We start from the raw sequence: 21,468 nt of genomic DNA, 5'->3' as shown, positions 1-21,468 counted from the left end.
GGAAGCTGCAACACATGCATGCTAAAAAGCAGAAGCAGCATGCTATAGACCGGGCTAAGCGATCCCACAATCAACGGATCAGATCAAAGCTCTGCAGTCCTGCCACATCCAGTCGTGAATTGTGGTGGACCATTAAACAACTAACGGGAGGAGGAGGCTCCATGAATATCCCCATCCTCAATTATGGTGGAGCCCAGCACGTGAGTGCAAAAGACAAGGCTGAAGCATTTGCAACCTTCTTCAGCCAGAAGTGCCGAGTGGATGATCCATATCAGCCTCCTTCATCACAGAAGCCAGTCTTCAGCCAATTCAATTCACTCCACTGATATCAAGAAACAGCTGAGCGCTCTGGATACAGCAAAGGCTATGAACCCGACAACATCCCTGCTGTCGTTCTGAAGACTTGTGCTGCAGAACTGGCCGCAGCTCTAGCTAAGCTGTTCCAGTACAGCTATAACACTGGCATCTACCCGACAATGTGGAAAACTGCCCAGGTATGCCCTCTCCACAAAAAGCAGAATAAATCCAATCTGGCCAATTACCGGCCCATCAGTCTACTCTCAATCATCAGCAAAGTCATGGAAGGTGTCGTCGACAGTGTTATCAAGCGGCACTTACTCACCATTAACCTGCTCACCGATGCTCAGTTTGGGTTCCGCCAGGACCACTCGACTCCAGACCATATTACAGCCTTGTTCCAAACATCGACAAAAGAGCTGAATTCCAGAGATGAGGGGGGGGGAGAGTGACTGCCCTTGACATCAACATCCTGGGGGTCACTATTGACCAGAAACTTAACTGGACCAGCCACATAAATACTGTGACAACAAGAGCGGGTCAGTGGCTGGGTGTTCTGCAGCGAGTGTCTCACCTCCTGACTCCCCAAAGCCTTTCCACCATCCACAAGGCACAAGTCAGGAGTGTGATGGAATACTCTCCACTTGCCTGGATGAGTACAGCTCCAACAACACTCAAGAGGCTTGACAACACCCAGGAAAACAGCCCGCTTGATTGGCACCCCATCCACCACCTTAAACATTCACTCCCTCCACCACCGGCGTACTGTGGCTGCAGTGTGTGCCATCTACAAAATGCACTGCAGCAACTCACCAAGGCTTCTTCGGCAGCACCTCCCAAACCCGCGACCTCTACCACCTAGAAGGACAAGGGCAGCAGGCGCATGGGAGCACCATCACCTCCAAGTTCCCCTCCAAGTCACACACCATCCTGACTTGGAAGTATATCGCTGTTCCTTCGTCGTCACTGGGTCAAAATCCTGGAACTCGCTCCCTAACGGCACTGTGGGAGTACCTTCACCAGAAGGACTGCAGCAGTTCAAGAAGGCTGCTCACCACCACCTTCTCAAGCGCAATTAGGGATGGGCAATAAATGCTGGCCTTGCCAACAATGTCCACATCCCAGGAACGAATATAAAAAAAATGATCTGGTCTTTCATTCATTTACTATTGATGTAACCTTCTTTTAATAAGTTTCTTAAAAATCTTAATTTCTATTAAAATGGATCAATTTGACAGTTCACAAAATTAAAGAGAGTTTTTTTAGGGTCATAATGTTTGTTTAGCAGTCAATATGCTATTAATCCCCAGTTACACCCAACACAAAGGAGTCTAACTTTTAATGGGGTATTTAACAGCCGATGTTTTGTCAGTTTCCCTGATTTCGCAGATTACACTGATTGGCGGGTCTGGGGGGAGGGCACACAGCACAGGCAGTGTCAGAGCAGTGAATGACTGATTGCAACTTCAGGATTTCCGTGTGGGGATGCGCATGCGCTACATGCTGACGTTACGGTCAGTTTCAAGGGCGTAATAATAGCGATTGCTGTTCGTTTGCTGTGACGACCTACTGCAAATTCCAGGCCATTGATCTCAGTCTTGAAAATGGCTAATGACTCAGCATGCACAGCCTCCCTAGGGGAGATAACTCCATATTTCCACTACTCTGTGTAAAAAAAAAAAAAAAAAAAATGCTTCCTGATTTCTCTAACTGGTCTAGCTCGAATTTTAGAATTATGAAAAAAACATAATTGCTTCTACAAGGTAGATTGGTTTTTAAACTGCCTGGAACTGTACATTAAAAGTACATTCCCAACTTTCTAGTTTAAGCAATAAAAGTACCAAAGAATTGAAGCTAGGTTTGTTGATTGAAGGACAAGACTACTACAGAAATGTATACATTTAAGTGCATTATGATCATTTTGTTCAGACTGTCAAAATGTTGATGCAAGAGACTCCTTTTTTCAAGAAACCGACCACATTTTTGTTCAAATATAGTGCTGGTTTCATCTTAGGCAAGGAATAGAGAAGTAAAACAACACTGTGTCTCATAAGAATATTCTCAGCGGTGTTTAAGTTTGATGGGATGGGCAAGAGCAGAACTAACAGCATGACCATACCACACTGACCAGATACTGATAGCCATTTGGAGAATGTGACTTGAACACAGTTATTTAAATTCTACATACCATGCCTGGCTTTCGATCCACTGTGATAAGTAATGCCTAACTTCAATTGGAAAATGCTGGCCATACAAGGACTGCATCTGACGCAGAGCTTCGCCCTGAAGCTGCTGGGCCTGAATCCATACTGACATGGTCTAAGATCTGAAAGACAAATCAAAATCATTAAACAAGCTACAAACATCAACAAAATGACCAATTCAATGAAACAAATATCTAGTTGCAGAAATCCCATTTAAAGAAAAAAGCCAAAATGCAGCATTCTAAAAAGCAAACATGTGTCCTAAATAGAACAGGATTGAAACCACTAAATATGTCATGAAGTACATGTTTTTTTAATTGCAATATGCTTTAACTCTTCTATAACTATTTGAGTCTACTACAGCTGCTGAAATGAGACACCAGAACAGGAGTGGGCAATTATTTGGACTGGAGGGTCACTTAACAAGTTTTGGTGTGCTGTTGAGGGCCGCACACCAATGTTCCCCCTAAGGTTCGCGGCTGCGCACCAATCGCAAGGTCCCGTGCAGGCTGCTCACCAGCTCCTACTGCTGGAAGAGATACTGCGCGTGTAGGATTGTTAAGTGGCCCTCCAGCCCAAATAATTGGCCACCCCGGAGTAAAAGCTATTGAAACCAACCAGCTACATTTGCACTGTCTTTGAAAACATACAGGGGTTACATGTTTGACTGGGCAGCTGGTCGATTGCCAGGCTATTTCCAGTACCCCATGCAGGTATCCATTGTTCCTTATTTTGCTATTTGATTTCAAGGATACCTCTGTACGAGGCTGTTCTCGAAATGATTCAGTCCAGGCTCAACAGAAGTTCCAATTAACATGAACATTGACTCAGCGAGCTGAAAAAACCCACATCACAGTCCCCCAGCTGCAGCAAGAACCCTTCATTACGCCAGAAACAATATTGACCACAAAATTGATGGCAGGCTGAACACACTGCTCTATAAGCAATGAGGGCATACGCAGTATCTATAATTGCATACCATTACCTGGAGTCCTTGTGCTCCGGGATCCACTCCCGTGTCCAAGACGGTGATGAGAACCCCCCCCCCCCCGCCATCATACTCTGGGTACTGAGAAAGGAAAGATGCAGCACCGGTCTCTTCGGTAAAAGAGTCATGGAGATGAGCAGCCATGACTCTACTCTAAAAACAGATAGGGCATATTCCAGTATGCAGTGCATTCTGTGTACAGATTCTGGGCTATTGGGGCCCAGAATCGCGGAATGGATCTTTTTAGATCGGGCCGGAAGGATCGCTTTTGCAACTTGATAAATGGAATTGAGTAGTACTGCTTTTTCCCCGGGCTGCAGTTCGGGTCCGTCTCTGACTCACGAGAAGTGAAAGTGACTAATGTGCAGCTTGAGTTCTGGCTCGTGTTCTATTTCTGTCCCGTCCAGCGGGCTGGATAGAATGACTTGGCCGGCCAGATAGGGCCCGCGGGCCGTATTTTGCCCACCTCTGCACTAGGAGAACCCATAAATTGATGAATATTTTCCCACTTTTAAGGAATTTCAGTCCCAAATGACAGAGTAATCGGTTTTCTTCAAATAGTTAGTGATTTGTGGCCTCCCAGGAGCCTTTAAATATAGCAGACAGTACTGTCAATCAGTATTTGTGATCGGATATTCAATTCTAAGTTACTTTAAAAAAAATCCATAAATGAATATAAACCTTGTAAAGTACATGTGAAAATTCTTTAAAGGAGGCCTCTCACCAAAGTATTCAGTAGAATCTGGAAACTGTGGTAAATGGAAGCAGAACTCCGCGAAACAGAAACAAAATTAAGGTCCTGTGAAGCTCTGCTCCACGGTATTCCATTTTTCAGCTTGCGCAAAGAAAAGGCCAAGAGGGCACCACTGAGAAAACCAGTGAAAAGAAACATAAAAGTGGTAACTGAATAGTAATAGCTAAACCTATTGGCCATCCTGAGCCACCCACCTACCCAACCAAGAATTGCAAATCCCCAAACCCTCAGTGCAAGAACCGTACTACAGGTAGACTATCCTTTATCCGAAAACCTTGGGACCAGCTGTGTTTCGGTTTTCGGATTTCAGAAGGTTTTCATCTCCGTATCTGACAACAAACACTGTTGCTTAGCAACAGCTTGTAAACACTCGGGCCCTGCCTTGGAAGCGTCTCTGAAGCTGTTGCTAAGCTACAGAGACTCTTTCCACAGCCTGACTGTTTAAAAAAATGCTAGGGGAAGAAAAAGACCCTAACAAAACGGCTGCTGATTTCTGCCGTTAGATCGAGGTTTCCGGCTCCCCCTGCTCCGCATCTGAATTCCTTGACTTAGCGGGGGTCTGGGGCTCGACTGCCGCCGCCAGTTGTGGGAAAGCCGGATATCGGCTGATTCCTACACTAAGCTGGCCCGCAAATCAGGTCCGGGGGGGGGGAGAAAAGACTATCGGACGGGCCGCTGCAGCTATTGGACGGGTCGCTGTATTGTTGGGTTCACTCTCCCGGTACCTCCTTCACACTGCCCGGCTCGGCCTGCAATCTCCTACCCAGGAGGGAACTCTGTGACCCTCTGCCCTGCTCACAGGGAAAGGCAGAGCTCCCGGACCGCTCCTGTCATGCTTGGCGCCACTCGGGTCATGTCGTGCGCACGACTTGCGCGCCACGAAAAAACTTTGGTTTTTAGAGGTTTTCGGAAGTGCGGATAAAGGATAGTCTACCTGTACCTCGCTGTGCAAGAATCCAGCACCCCGCCCCACTCCCCAGCAAGAATTTCATCCCTTCCCACCAACTGAGAAAGAAATCACAACACACTGAAAAATTAGGAGCAGTGGTCATGATCTGAACTTGTTGAACGCGATGTTGAGGTTGTAAAGTGCCGAATCGGACAGCAGGTGCTGGAATGGATCTGCTGTTGCCATTGACACCTCCTCTAGACCCATCTTTTGTTATTTTACTGGTCCCATTACCACCCCATTTTGCCTTGCACATCATCCCTTTGGTCAATTAAATCACTCCGGTCTTCCACCCCATCACGGACCTTCCCTTTCGTGCTTTCCTCCTCCCCTTCCCTGTAACTGTATTTGCTAAAAACCTGTTACATCTGTTATATTTTTCAGTTCTGCAAAGGGTCACAGATCTGAAATGTTGGCCCGGAATTTGCAGTCGGAGGCGTACCTCCGGAGTACACCTCCGACCCGATAAAAAAATCCGCACTTACCTTCAGGCTTCCAGGCTTCAGAGACTTGGGGTCCTGCAGGCGTACGGCTGCGTAAAGGCCCACGGATCCCAGGGACGCAGGCGGTTCAGAAGCGTCCGTGGGATCACGTGGGCCAGGTTTTCCAATCAGAAAGGAGGATTCCTATAATATGCTTATGGGATTCCATTTACGAACGGAATCCCAATAAGCATATCAGGAATCCCCAAATAATTAAATAATTTAAACAACTGGAATAAAAATAAATGTTGCCATTTTCAAATTTAATTAAAAGTCCCTTCAATAAAGCATATACAATAAAAATGTAATATTTTGAAAAATAATTTAAAACATTTTAATCCGGGCCAAAATTTACATAAACTAATTTTAAATGTTAGTGTATGATTTTTTATTTTAAAATTTTTAATTTAAGATTTATATTAACCCTTACGATGGTGAAAGCAGGCGTTATGCTGGGCGAAAGTGATTTTTGGGTCAGTGCGGATGATCTGTCAAGGTGAACCATGACAGATGACAAGTTCTGGGTTTTCGTGCATGCGGAAACCTGGAACTTGCAGGGCCTTTCTGATGGCTTACAACAGCATACGCGTCATCAAGAGTGCAAAATCCTGGCCGTTAACTTTTCTTTTCTCTCTCCACAGATACCGCCTGACCTGCTGAGTATTTCCAGCATTTTCTGTTTATATTTCAGATTTCCAGCATCTGCATTATTTTGTCCTTTACAAATCAATGTTGACTCTCTAACTCAAATTTCTCCAAGTGCTCAGTCACTCTGCCATTAGTTACAGATTCCAATAACGTTCCCACAACAGATGCTAGACTCACAGGTCTATAATTTCCCAGTTTCTCTCCCTCAGCTTTCATAACTAATGGAGTTACATTTGCAATTTTCCAGTCTAAAGGGGCAATATGTGAATAGAGCGCGCTTTGGAAGATTATGGCTAAAGCACCGGCAATTTCCTCACCTACTTTCTTTAAAATCCTGTGGTGAAAACCATCAGGTCCTAGGGATTTGTCAGTCTTCAGTGCCATTATTTTTTCTAATACTGTTTTCTTGCTTATGTTAACTTTAGTGAGTTCCAATCCTGGATTCATTATTTCCCTGGAATGTTGGGTACATTATCTTCTTCCTTTACTGTGAAGACTGACACAAAGTAATTATTCAATAAATCTGCCATTTCCTTGTTTCATTTGCAATATTGCCTGCATCTGTTTTTAAAGGGCTCATATTACCCATGACTATCCTTTTCCTTCTAATATAATTGTAAAAACTGTGTTTTAATCATCTTGATATCCCTCACAAATTTCTTTTCGTATTCCCTCTTACTATCTTTGTCCTCCTTTGATGTTCTTCATATCTCTCCCTGTCCCCTGGATCTACTCTATTCTTTGCACTTTTACCTGCTCTTTCCTTTAGTTTTATGTTATCTCTCATCTCTTTGTTTGGTGAGTAGAGTTCTTTCCCCTTAGGGGTATATACTGGTCCTGTATTAAGCTAAACTCTCTTTTGAACACTTCCCATTGTTCATCTGCAGTTTTACCCGACAACAGTTTCAACCAGTTTGCTGTCAGTCTCTGTCTCATCCCATTAAAGTTAGCCTTACCAAAATCTAGAATCTTAGTAATTGTGTTAAGTTTCTCCTTTTTAAACCTAACATTGAATTCGATCATATTATGATCACCATGAGATAAATGTTCCCTTACCGTTAGATTAACTAAGTCTAGCTCATTACTCACTACTAAACTGAGTATGACCTGCCCTCTTGTTGATTCTAGAACATATTGCTCCAGAAAACTATCTTGAATGCACTCAAGAAATTCACTAGCTTTGAGTTGAACTACTTTGCTCTTCCCAATCTATATGAAAATTGAAGTCTCCCTTAAAGCAACTTTGATTTTGCTACAAGCCTCTCTAAACTCTAAATTAATACATTCTGCCACTTCATTGCTGCTATCAGGAGGCTTGCAAACCAACTCCAATTTCAGTTTTAAATCCTCTCTTATTCCTCAATTCTAACCATGGAGTCTCCACTGATTACTTTCCCTTAGCTACACCCTCTCACTGAAAGTGCAGCCTGCAGTAGCTCCTTTTGTTTCTGCACCACCTTGCACCCGAAAGAAAAGAAACAGACAGAAGAGAATAGAGAGCAAGAGCATCAAAAACATGAAGGCAACAAAGATAGGTTAGAGAAAGAACATTTCCTCGTGTGTGCATTGCCACGGGATATCAACTAATCTACTAGGTATTAAAAACGGTGCTTGATCAACAACATTCTAATGGCATTGTCTTGTTGAAAGCACCGTCTCCTCTCCTTCCTGGCCCCCTTGGATAAGCCCACAGCTATCTTCTGTTTGCTGGAATCTCCAAAGGCCCCATTGAAGCTCTCGTCGCTGTCTCCTTATAAGCAGCAACCAAAACTGCCCTCTCATTATCTCTCTCCGACCACCCCGCACAGTGTGTTCACTGGGGGCCAGGATCAACAATCTGCTGTCCGTCCCGCACAACCCATGCTCTACTGCTGCTTGGACTTTGCCAGTAGATCAACAATCACCGCCCTGCTCCACATTTAAAAAAAAATTCATTCCTGGGATGTGGGTGTTGCTGGCAAGGCCAGCATTTATTGCCCATCCCTAATTGCCCTCAAGAAGCTAGTGGTGAGCCGCCTTCTTGAACTGCTGCAGGCCTTCTGGTGAAGGTACTCCCACAGTGCTTTTAGGGAGGGAATTCCAGGATTTTGACCCAGCAACGATGAAGGATCGGCGATATAGTTCCAAATCAGGATGGAGTGCGACTTGGAGGCGAATTTGGAGGTGATGGTGTTCCCATGTGCCTACTGACCTTCTAGGTGGTAGAGGTTGCGGGTTTGGGAGGTGCTGCCGAAGAAGCCTTGGCGAGTTGCTGCAGTGCATCTTGTAGATGGTACACACTGCAGCCTCTCGTCGCCGCAGGTGGTGGGAGTGAATGTTTAAGGTGGTGGATGGGACGCCAATCAAGCGGGCTGCTTTGTCTTGGATGGTGTCGAGCTTCTTGAGTGTTGCTGGAGCTGCACTCATCCAGGTAAGTGGAGAGCATGCCATCACACTCCTGACTTGTGCCTTGTAGATGATGGAAAGGCTTTGGGGAGTCAGGAGGCAAGTCACTTGCCGTAGAATACGCAGCCTCTGACCTGCTCTTGTTGCTACAGTACTTATGTGGCTGGTCCAGTTAAGTTTCTGGTCAATGGTCGTGACCCCCAGGATGTTGATGGTGGGGGATTCAGCGATGGTAATGCAGTTGAATGTCAAGAGACACTGGTTAGACTCTCGCTTGTTGGAGATAGTCATTGCCTGGCACTTCTGTGGAGCGAATGTTACTTGCCACTTATCAACCCAAGCCTGAATGTTGTCCAGGTCTTGCTGTATGCAGGCATGGACTGCTTCATTATCTGAGGCGTTGTGAATGGAATTGAACACTGTGCAATTATCAGCGAACATCCCCACTTCTGACCTTATGATGGCGGGAAGGTCATTGATGAAGCAGCTGAAGATTGTTGGGCCTAGAATTTCATTCCAGAATGACCATTTCATTTGCGAACAAGGCCCTTTGCCAGCCATGACCTTATTGTAGATGACTACATTGACATCCTGGATTGGACCGAGATTTGGCTCATGGATGACAACACCTTACTGAGGCCATCTTGCCTGGCTATACTTTCCACCACCTGCCCTGCCTAAATCACCACGATGGCAGTGTGACCCTCATCGCCAAAATACATCTTGGTGTCTCCCCCTACTTCGCTAGAAATTTCAACTCCTTTGAGCACCTTATCTTGTTCCACATCTCTTAAAATACCTGTTCTCCACCACCCTCCTCAGCTCCACCCAATTTTTCACCCCGAGATACCACCCAAACCCACAACCTCTACCACCGAGAGGAAAAGGGAAGCAGGCGCATGGGAACACCACCACCTCCAAGTTCCCCTCCAAGTCACACACCATCCTGACTTGGAAATATATCTTTCATCGTCAGTGGTCAAAATCCTGGAACTCCCTACCTAACAGCACTGTGGGAGTACCTTCAACACACGAACTGCAACGGTTCAAGAAAGTGGTTCACCACCACCTACTCAAGGGCAATTAGGGATGGCAATAAACGCTGTCCTTGCCAGCGACACCCACATCCCATGAATTAATTTTAAAAATCTTCCCTTTCCCCTCTCAGCCTCGAGTGACTCCTCAACCTCGTTGATTTCAATCTTTATCTCCGCTCCTGTTGCAGTCTCTCCTCTCAATTCACTGCCCCCCCTTCCCTAAACTTCTCCCTCCATATAAACTCTCCTACGCCTATTCCACAGCCACCCCACGATCTTGCCAGCTCATGGGGCTTCTCTAATGCCATGATCTCTATACAGACAAGGCCATCTCTGGCCAAATTCTTATATCCTTCACACCCACATCCCCCTACCTGCTTCCAACCCCATTTCCTTCTGTGCCATCACCTGGAAGATTGAAACTATTGCATTCTGCCCCAAACATAAACTCTGTACCCTCTGATTCCATTCCCCTTCCCAGCCATCATCTGAAGGTGAACCAGACTGTTAGCTACCTTAGTATCCTATCCCACCATGAGTAGAACTTCCGGCCCCACATAATCTCCATCACAAAGACTGCCTACTGCCACCTCCATAATTACGCCCACCTCTAGCCCTGCCTCAGTTCCCCTCGTCCATGCCGTTGTCAGACTTGGGTTATTCCTATGCGCTCCTCTCTGGCCTCCCAGCTTTCATGATCTGTAAACTTCATGACATCCAAAACTCGGCCCATATCCTATCCCACATCAGGTCCCACTCGTCTATTACCCCATGTCCTTGCTAGCCTACATTGGTTCCTGGTTCACCAACATCTCGAATTTAAAATTCTACTCTTTTTAAACTCCTTCTTGATCTGGTCTCGCCCCATCTCCTCCAGCCCTACAACCTCTTCAGAGTACTCTGTTCCTCTGGCCTTTTGTTAATTTCCTTCCTCCCTTCACCCCACCATTGGCAGCTGTTCCTTCAGCTATCTAGGCCCGATGCTCTGGATTTCCCTTCCTAAACCTCTTTTCCTCTCACCTCCTCAATATCCATCTCTTTGACCAAATGTTTGGTCACTCCTCCTAATAAGAACATAAGAAATAGGGCAGGAGTAGGCCATTTGGCCCTTCGAGCCTGCTCCGCCATTCAATAAGATCATGGCTGATCTTCTACCTCATTTCCACTTTCCTGCACTATCCCCATATCCCTTGATTCCCTTAATATTCAAAAATCTATCGATCTCTGTCTTGAATATACTCAACGACTGAGCCTCCACAGCCCTCTGGGGTAGAGAATTCCAAAGATTCACCACCCTCTGTGTGAAGAAATTTCTCATCTCAGTCCCCCTTATTCTGAGACTGTGACCTCTGGTTCTAGACTCCCCAGCCAGGGGAAACATCCTCCCTGCATCTACCCTGTCAAGCTCTGTAAGAATTTTGTATGTTTCAATGAGATCACCTCTCATTCTTCTAAACTCTAGAGAATATAGGCCTAGTCTACTCAATCTCTCCTCATAGGACAATCCCCCCATCCCAGGAACCAGTCTGGTTAACCTTCGTTATACTCCCTCTATTGCAAGTATATCCTTCCTTTGCAAGTATATCCTTCCTTAGGTAAGGAGACCAAAACTGTACACAATACTCCAGGTGTGGTCGCACCAGGGCCCTATATAATTGCAGTAAGACATTTTTACTCTTATACTCAAATCCTCTTATAATAAAGGGTTAATCACAAGAAATTGGACACCAACAGAAGAGATCAACCTTATTCAAACTGGAAAATATAACCATGTGGCGGAGCCACTAAGGGACGCCGATCAACTGTATATAATTCCCTTTAACAATATGTTAGCTACAGCCTGAGTCTGTACTTTGTATATACTGTTTGCATGTACAGAGCGCGGTCCCTTTAAGAGCGCGGGCAAACGCGATGACGTCACGCCGTTCATCGCGTGATCCCCCACTGGCGGGAAAAACGTGATGACGTCATGACGTCAGCCACGGGACCGCCCAAGCAGTCCTTGTGGAGCCGCCGAACTGACTAGACCTGTATTCGTAGTTCTTGTGCATTTGTTTGTTAAACTCAGTTAGTTTTACATTAAACATCGTTTGTTTGATCGCCTGAGTCGACCTCAGTCTCTTGATAGGAACTAGACATTCCCACAACCAGGCCTACTTGTGCAGAATCCAGCAAAATAAAGGTCCTTCATTTAAAAAGAGCAGGCTAATTCATGTAATGAAAACCTGTCTCAGCTGGTAACACGGCCTTGTCGGTAATTATGAAAAACACTAAAAATTTGGCGAGCCACAATATTGCACTGTAAAAAGGGTGCGTCAGTTCTATGGGTTAGGTCTGCGAAAGTAACTCATGGAATGCAATTCCCACTTGTGCACAGTTCCATCAAAACATATTGACTCACAAGCAGTTGTCAGGTTTATAATTAATTATATTTAAAAACTGAGTCAGACAAAAAAAATCATAATTATACCACAGAAAACACCTTCCCAACCAGAGACCTGCAATTTTCATGGAAGGGAGAAATAGGACGAAATGGATAGCTCTTTCAGAGAGTCTACACAGGCACAATGTGCGGCATCCTGCTTTGCTATAAAGTTCCATAAATGACAAAGTAGTTGCTGTTTTTCCCTCTGTTGCTCGAGTGTAAATGCTGTAGTTTAAAATTGGCATTTCAAACTGATGACATTGATATGGAGTGTAGAGTTGTCAACAATGGGTGAAAAATGAAGAGTGCTATTTTCATTCACCATTACATCACACTAAAAGTTGGTGTACTCCATCTCAGCAGAAAATTGGGACTTTTACATTTTTAACTTTACATTTTGTATTCAAATTGAAGCCCATTCTGAGGCAGGCATAGTTAAGTTTCTTGATGATGTTCTGTTAATGATTTTACTATTGTGCACTCCCTTACAAATACATTTTTTTAGATATATATTTTCCTATATGCAAACAAGTGCAAATGTGCGAAGAGAGAAATTAACTCAAGAAACACTGGAGCTTCATACTGTGTTTTCTCATTTTCAATGCCTTTGTATGTACATTTGTATGACAATGCGGTCTCCTCTGCAGTGGGGAGACCAAACGCAGATTGGGTGACCGGTTTGCAGAACACCTCCGTTCAGTCCGCAAGCGTGACCCTGAGCTTCCGGTCACCTGTAATTTTAATTCTCCACCCCAGTCCCACTCTGACCCCTGTCCTCGGCCTCCTACACTCTTCCGATGAAGCTCAACGTAAGTTCAAGGAACAGCAACCCATCTTTCTATTTGGCACTTTACAGCCTTCTGGACTCAGCATTGAGTTCAACAATTTCAAATCATAGCCTCTGCTCCCATTTTTTCGGCAGCAGCCATGATGATTCTGATATTCCCATTTACAGCTCCTCTAAACCCATCTTTTGTTTCTTTACTTGTTCCATTACCTTACCATCTCCTTTTGCCTTACACCATCATCCCTCATCATTTAACCGCTCCTGCCTTCCACCCTATCAGAAGCCTTGCCTTTTGTTCTTTCCTCCCCTCCCCATTTTCCCAGCCTCTGCACTTGCTTAAAACCTGTTACATCTCTAACCTTTTCCAGTTCTGACGAAAAGGCACTGACCTGAAACATTAACTCTGTTTCTCTCTCCACAGATGCTGCCTGACCTGAGTATTTCAGCATTTTCTGTTTTTATTTCAGATTTCCAGCATCCATAGTATTTTGCTTTTGTATGTATAACTTAGTGTCTCAAATTTTTCTGCTCTTCCCAACCCCGTAATTAATGTTACTTTTTCTCCACCGACGCTTTAGCTTTGTGTTACTTCTCTTCTGTTGCTCTTTGCTGCCCTGAGCCCCCAAGACATTTACACTTGGTGAGAGTTTAGTCCATGCATGAATCCTGCATCCTCACTGCATGTCCTGAATGCCCAAAGCATCATGGTTTCTCGTGTCTCTTTACTGTGAGTCCAGCTCCTGCCTCATCAACCGAGGTTTGCAATTCTTCTGATTCAATCCACCTTACAAATAAGTTGGTGACATGTGCTCATGCAGACACAATCTTTGAACTGGGGTGTTGAGCTATCCCAGCAGCGCCCATTATCAGAACAACAACTTGCATTTGTATAGCACCTTTAATGTAGTAAAATGTCCCAAGGCGCTTCACAAAATGTGACACCGAGCTACATGGAGATATTTGGACAGGTGACCAAAAGCATGGTCAGAGGGGTAGGTTTTAAGGAGCATCTTAAATGAGGAGGAGAGCGCGGTAGAGGGGTTTAGGAAGGGAATTCCAGAACTTAGGGCCTAGGCAGTCGAAGGCACGGCTGCCAATGGAAGAGCAAAGGAATAGCAAAATACTGCGGATGTTGGAAATCTGAAATAACAACAGAAAATGCTGGGAATATTCAGCAGGCCAGGCAGCATCCGTGGAGAGAGAAAGAGAGTTAACGTTTCAGGTCTGGGACCCTTCATCAGAACTGGAAAAAGCTGGAGATGTAACAGATATTAAGCAAGTGCAGAGACAGGGCGGGGGGAGGAAGGAATTGAAAGAACATCCTGTACTTTTGTAAGAGGCAGGAAAGATTGCAACATTTTATCTTTCCTGCCTCTTACAAAAGTACAGGATGTTCTTTCAATTCCTTCCTCCCCTCCTAACAACCCCCCCCCACCGCCCCCCGCCCCCATCTCTGCACCTGCTTAATATCTGTTACATCTCCAGCTTTTTCAGTTCTGATGAAGGGTCCCAGACCTGAAACGTTAACTCTGTTTCTCTCTCCACGGATGCTGCCTGGCCTGCTGAGTATTTCCAGCATTTTCTGTTGTTATTGTAGAGTAAAGGAAATCAGGTATACGCAAGAGATTAGAATTTGAGGCGCTCAGGGGCTTAAACATAAGGATGAAAATTTTAAAGTTGAGGTGTTGCCGGACCTGGAGCCAATGTAGGTCAGCAACCATAGGGGTGATGGGTGGGCAGGACGTGATGCAGGTTAGGATATGGACAGCAGAGTTTAGGATGTGCTCAAGTTTACGGAGGGTGGCAGGCGAGAGGCTGGCCAGGAGAGCATTGGAATAGTCGAGTCTGGAGGCAACAAAGGCATAGATAAGGGTTTCAGCAGCAGTTGGGCTGAGATAGGTGATGTTACCGAGGTGGAAGTAGGTGGTCTTGGTGACGGAGAGGATTTGGGGTCGGTAGCTCAACTCAGTCAAATAGGACGGGTGCGAATAGTCTGGTTCAGCCTTAGACAGCGGCCAGGGCGAGGGATGGAGTTGGTGGCTTGGGAATGGAGTTTGTGGCAGAGAAGTTTGTGGCTGTTAGCCTCACTGTTGTTCTTCCTGCAAAATCTGGGCTAATGGCTTTGGTCTTCCCAGAGTTCAGTTAGTGATGTAATGCCAGACAGCCAGTCTGACAGCATGCATGTGACCTTGGCGTTGAGGTAAGTGGCAGAGAGGTAAAGTTGCAAGGCACTATATAAATGCAAGTCCTTTTCTTTTTACCACCACACTGATTCAGATCGGCCAACCCATCACAGACTAAAGTTCAAACCTGGGGCCTTCCTGATATATATAACACTCTACCCCCTGAGGCTTCCAACCAAAGAGACCAACCTCAAAATACTTAGTTTACTTCCTGCATAGTCAGAGTTTGGCCATTATCACGGTCCTCCATGACACCATAAAAACACACAGAATAAAACCTGTCTGACAAATTCCACTCAACTACAATTATATAAAAAAACTAGCCGAGAGCGCATTTCAAGGATGAAACACATCTTGGAATTCGAAGCATGAAGAATTTTTAAATCAGGAGAAAATGTGTGCAATATTACACAGCACCGCCCGCCCAGGCTCATGACATTTACCACTGAAAAGTACAACATGGAAACACCATCTCCAGAATCCCCTCCAAGTCACACACCATCCTGACTGCACATCCATCACTGTTCCTTCATTGTCATTGCATCAAAATCCAGGAATTTCCTACCGAATGCCATTATTGGAACACCATTACGACAAGACTACAGTGGTTCAAGAAGGCAAACCACCACCTTAGCAACTAGGAATGGGCAATAAATGCGGCTATGCCAATGGCATCCACATCACAACAATAACTTTTAAAGACGTGCTCTATCCTCCGTAATCATGAAACATACTTTAATCCAAGTGTGTTTTTATTTTTAAATTCCTGTTGCCATTAGATATTCAAACTGAGGGGAGCAATGAGGGAATCCTAGGGTAATCCGGAGGTCCTCAGAAACCTGTCATTAGATTTATATATTATTTTGTATTTGTTTCTTTATTAGCATGTTATTTCTGTTGCTATACATACTAATAAAATATTTTCTGCAGAATGAGTATTGTTTTCTTCTCAATAGTTTAGTGCTGACTGTGCTTTGCCTTTAGCAGCAGGGAGCAAAACCACATCCTAAGGTGCGTATCGGTGCTTCCAGCAACATACAGTGCAAATATTAACAAGATTTAAATGCTGGCAGAAGGCTGGAAGCAGATCTTCCAATTGTCAGAAAATCATCAGGAACAGAGGACCAATGTTCCCTGTAAGCTGCGCTTTGTTCTGCTCGGCCTGCTGCTTTTAGTGCGTGGTCCCTTTAAATTTCCACGCCTGCGCGGTATTTACAATGGAGAAGCTGGTGAGCAGCCTGCGTGGGACCTTTCCCATTACTGCACACTTAGAGGGAACTCAAAATAATTGGTTAAGTTTAATTATTTGCCCATCATTGTCAATCACAGTAAAATTAAAAAGTATTTAAATTAAGTCACATTATCTTTGTGGAATTGAAAATTTTGATTTTCAACATTGAACTCCAATTTTGCCGAAATTATTTGGCAACAAGGATTTTAGTGTTCATTACAATTGGTATTCAAATACATGACATTTGGTGTTAGTTCACACATATGTAATGTGTTATCAATGAATCTGAAACACTTACCTAGGTCCTGATTTTATCTCACCAAGCTGCTTATTCTTCTTTTACCACCAAACACTGCTACATTGGACTAGAACGTCAATCAGTGCCGGTTCCAGATTACATTTCTTTCTTTTCTATATATTTAGAAATCACTTACATTTATGTAGCACTTCTGATAACTTCAGGACATCCTAATGCACTCCATAACTAATTAAAACTTTTGGACAGTAGTCACTGTGGAAATGTAGAGAAATATGGCAGCCAATTTGCACATAGCAACTTCCCACAAATAGTTATAAGGTAAATGACTTATTCTGTCTTAGTGATGTTGGGGTTGATTTTAACTTGCAAAACTGGTGTTAATGGAGTAGTGAAGGCCTCAAACTGGGGTCGGCAGACTTGGTGTTCCATTAATGCTCTGGTTGCTGCCATTTTGCAAAGTGCACAGCCCTGGGTGGAAGCAGTGCCTGCCCGAAACATCTTCCTACCCATGCAAATTGGGGTCCGAATGTTCTGGTAAGGACTTCCCCAGATTACAATATTAAGGGATACATAGGGGGTGCATGCGCCGTGCAGGCTCCAAGCATGAATACTGATGCTGAGCGGACAAAGCTGCGGTCCTTGAAAAGGGCCTTCTGCTGTCCACTTGGGAAACGGCCACAAAAAATGTTTACACTTGTACTTTCTTGCAGCTGAAAGGAGTAAGAGTGCATCTTCTTGCTTGACAGAATTACTGTGACCAATGTGTTCCCTCTAATTCTTTTTTGTACTGAGCAGGCCACGACCGCCTTTGAGCGCGACCTGTTGTCAGTGGGCAAATTTTACTACAACAACTTATTTTACAACAACGGCAGCAACAACCACTTAAAAGCTCATATACAGTAATGCCATATCGCCACCCCACCGTCTCAAATCATGAAACAATCAGACAGGGTTCTATACAAGTTTAGCAAAACTTCTCTGCTTTTGAATTCCATTCTTCTAGAAATGAGCCCCAGTGCTTTATTTGCACTCTTATGGCTTTCTTAACCTGCATTGCTACTTTTAATTACATGTGAATCGATACCCCGAGATCCCTTTGCTCCTCTACCCATTTAGACTCTTATTTTCCAAGGAGTAGGTCGCCTCCTTATTCCTCCTACCAAAATGCACCACCTCACACCTATATTGAAATTAATTTGTCATTTACATGCCCATTCTGCAAATTTGTTTACGGTAGAATTAATTAAAAGCTTTTACAAACATGTACAAACTCTTTTTAAATTACTCGTCAGAAATGACTGGGATATAAAAGAACTGCATAATAATGCACTAACACTTGAGAAACGTTACTCAGTTACATGGTTGTGCATCGACAAACAATCCAAAAGTTCAAGGTGAGCTGAAAGAGGCATATCTAATTGTGCAATTTGTATTAATTTTAAAGTTTTCAAGGTATTAGCCCATCCCTCATGTCACTATAGCAAAGGCTGCACAAGCAGCGGCTTTCCTATGGTGCAGATGTGCGGGACGTCCACATAAGTAATTAGAATATTATTCACAATGCGACCAGACACCCAACAAATATAAAGTGCTGTAGTTCTTTAGTTCACAGTATTAAAAAGAATTGAACAAAAACAGGTATTTTCAACTTCAATCACTTCCATTAATAAATGTTGTCTTCTTGAACCAGCACACCCCCCATGTAACATGTCAGAAATGTAGCACTTATTCACAAGTGCAGAAAAACACATACACAATTTGTGTTACCAAATTAAAAACAAAAAGCAGGAAACACTATGATTTAACAGAAACAAAGATTCATCTTTCTTCCTGGACAGGAGAACCAGTCAGACTGACTTGGAACGGTTTACTAGTATGGTGACGTAAAGATGTTAATTTACGAATTTCGCTTCTAATGTTTTGCTCTCAAATATTCTCCATAATATTAATCCCTGCTCTTAAGAGTAAGGAAGTCTTACTACCATTGTACAGGGCTTTGGTGAGACCACACCTGGAGTACTGTGCACAGTTTTGGCCTCCTTATCTGAGGAAGGATATACTTGCCTCAGAGGCAGTGTGACGAAGGTTCACTAGATTGATCCCTGGGTGAGAGGGTTGTCCTATGAGGAAAGATGGACTCGATTGGGCCAATACTCAATGGAGTTCAGATGAATGAGAGGTGATCTCATTGAAACATATAAGATTCTGAGGGGGATTGACAGGATAGATGCTGAGAAGTTGTTTCCCCTGGCAGGAGAGTCTAGAACTAGGGAGCATAGTCTCAGGATAAGGGGTCGGCCATTTAGTACTGAGAGGAGGAGGAATTTCTTCACTCAGAGGGTTGTGAATCTTGGGATTTCTCTACCCCATCGGGCTTTGGATGCTCAGTCGTCGAGTATATTCAAGGCTGAGATAGATAGATTTTTTGATTCTAAGGGAATCGAGGGATATGGGGATCGGGTGGGAAAGTGGAGTTGATGTTGAAGATCAGCCATGATCTTACTGAATGGTGGAAGGGCCATATGGCCTACTCCTGCTCCTGCTCCTAATTCTATGTTCTTATGCGAAGTGTTTCACCTTCGCATGTTTTGGGGACCAAACTGAATGGCCCAAAAACTGGTGTTAAATCAAACAGTTGATCCAAAAGCATTTGAGCCATAAACAAAGGGTAGCAGTTATAGTTGGGGTATGTACTGCAGAATCATTGACATCCATGGCACAACAGTTTTTTTTTAAAGTTTTTTTTTTTAAAAAGGCCAATCGGGTCCCTTGCAAAGGGGGACTGTTTTTTTTGGTAATGCTTGCATTTTCTGGCTAACACCCATGCCTGGACCCTCTGGCTAATGGCTTGTTTGGCTGGTTAATGCAGGCATACTCAAGAGCAGCTAATGATGGGCAATAAATGCCAGCAACACCAACATCCCAAGTTTGATTAAAAAGACAGTAGGTGTGTAATCTTCCTTCTTAGTGATTCTTTAGAAAAGCCAAGATTTTTTCCCCTCTAAAATCCAGAGGATATTACCAAATTGGTATTCTCTCATGCGTAAGTGAGCCCGTACCTTCCCACAAACCAGAGTCACCTTTATACATGCAGTATCAAGGACACCCTCAAAGCCTCCTTGAAAAAGTGCAACATCCCCACCGACACCTGGGAATCCCTGGCCCAAGACCGCACAGAGTGGAGGAGGGGCATCTGGGAAGGCGCTGAACACCTTGGGTCTCTTCGCCGGGAGCAGGCGGCAGCCAAGCGCAGGCAGCGTAAGGAGCGCATGTCAACCCAAGCACCCCATCCACCCGCCCCTTCAACCACCGTCTGCCCCACCTGTGACAGAGACTGTAGGTCCCGCATTGGACTCATCAGTCACCTGAGAACTCATTTTTAATGTGGAAGCAAGTCATCCTCGGTTCCGGGGGACTGCCTAAGATCTGCTGGTTTAACATTGCCTGGGGTCAAATGGAAACCCTGTTACTGTAAATAAAACAGATGAATAAATACATCAGATTTCATAACTTAGGCTTTAAACCATAATTCAGGTGTATTAAAAGTAAATTTAACTAAAAGTAAAAGCGGAAAATTAATTCAGCAGATTTCACTTGATTACAGAACTTTTAACATACACTTCCTTGAATACAAAAGTAACAAAATACACAATACAGGAAACTGTGCGCTATCCGGCACCCACGGGACCGAGCTGCTGCCGTTGCCTAAAAAGTGCCGTACTCTCCAGAGTTAATGTTGAGAGATACGGAGATTCTTATCTCCGTATTTGACAACAAACACTGTTGCTTAGCAACAGCTTCTAAACACTTGGGTGCGGCCCTAAAGCTCTGTAGCTGAAGCTGTTGCTATAGCTACAGACCTTGCACAGTTTGACTGTTCAAACAAAGCAAAAAAAACCAAAAAGAATAAAAAACGGCTGCTGATTTTTGCCGGTGGCTCCAGATTGCCAGATAGCTCACCTCCGGATAGCACAAAGTTTCCTGTACCTTGAAAACTCTCCTAGCACTATTAAATCTGAACCGATGCCCATAGCACAACCTTGTACCCAAGGTTTTCTCAAACAATGGAATGATTCCAGCCCTGCAAGCCATTTCCTGTCTATTAAAAATAAATACAATGTTCTCTACAAAATTAAGGACACTGTTAAAAAGGATTTATGCAAGTTTGATAATTTTTTAACGAAATGAATGACTATTTATTTACTTGTTAACGGTATAAAATGCTGTGGAAAGGACAGGCCAACATTACAACCTTAGCTTAATTTCTTAAAGAGGTGGCACATGAGAAAATAGTGCTCATTACTACCCATTGCTCAAATTTAGAACACAACAAATTTGTCTTATTACCAGATATCACCAGACATCACCTAAAGTCTATACAAAATGGGCAAAAAATATTTTACAATTGTAAAAAAAAAATCACAGTTATGATAGGGAGACATGTAACTGGGCTTGGCTGTTCTTGAAAGCTAAACCTAGGTAGCTTAATGAAAAATAAAGTGACGTGCGCAAAAGTCACAAGGCAGAAGGCCAAGCGGTTCTGCATATCTAAACTCATTCGTGGTTTATCTTTGCGTAAACCAAATAGTTTTTAAGTCACAAATTACGGTGTTATTTCTTATAAAAAGATATAAATGCGCATGGAAAATTCAGTAGCACAAAGAGTAGCAAAATAACTAAAGCCTGACTTAGTGGTCTGGAACAAAAGATGGTCCTACAAGCAAACTGATGTCAAACTGAGGGACAGTAGCAGACGAGAAATTGGAGCCAAAGGTCTCTAGACCAAGACAAATTGAAGTTCAATAGCCTTGTCGCCAGGACAGTCCTCCAATGAACCAG

At 43.9% G+C, this 21,468-nt stretch overlaps 1 protein-coding gene across 3 annotated transcripts in view; it reads right to left on the bottom strand.

The window, feature by feature from the left end:
- Nucleotides 1–21,468, bottom strand: part of LOC147101207 (signal transducer and activator of transcription 5B-like) — a 178,383-nt gene that overhangs the window by 57,354 nt on the left and 99,561 nt on the right. For 2 of the 3 annotated variants that reach the window (XM_085966454.1, XM_085966455.1), the window contains one exon: nt 2,486–2,623. In XM_085966454.1, the coding sequence (XP_085822580.1) occupies nt 2,486–2,613 (128 nt within the window). In that variant the 5' untranslated portion in view covers nt 2,614–2,623. Of the gene's footprint in view, nt 1–2,485; nt 2,624–21,468 lie in introns of those variants that run through there. The other variant, XM_085966456.1, reaches the window with a different exon arrangement.

This window comes from Somniosus microcephalus, chromosome 24 (assembly GCF_052327205.1).
Source record: "Somniosus microcephalus isolate GS21.2 chromosome 24, FLI_Smic_1.0, whole genome shotgun sequence".
NCBI lineage: Eukaryota > Metazoa > Chordata > Chondrichthyes > Squaliformes > Somniosidae > Somniosus > Somniosus microcephalus.
The sequence above is the reverse complement of the archived record's forward strand: the minus strand, read 5'-3'. Positions and strand labels throughout refer to the sequence as shown.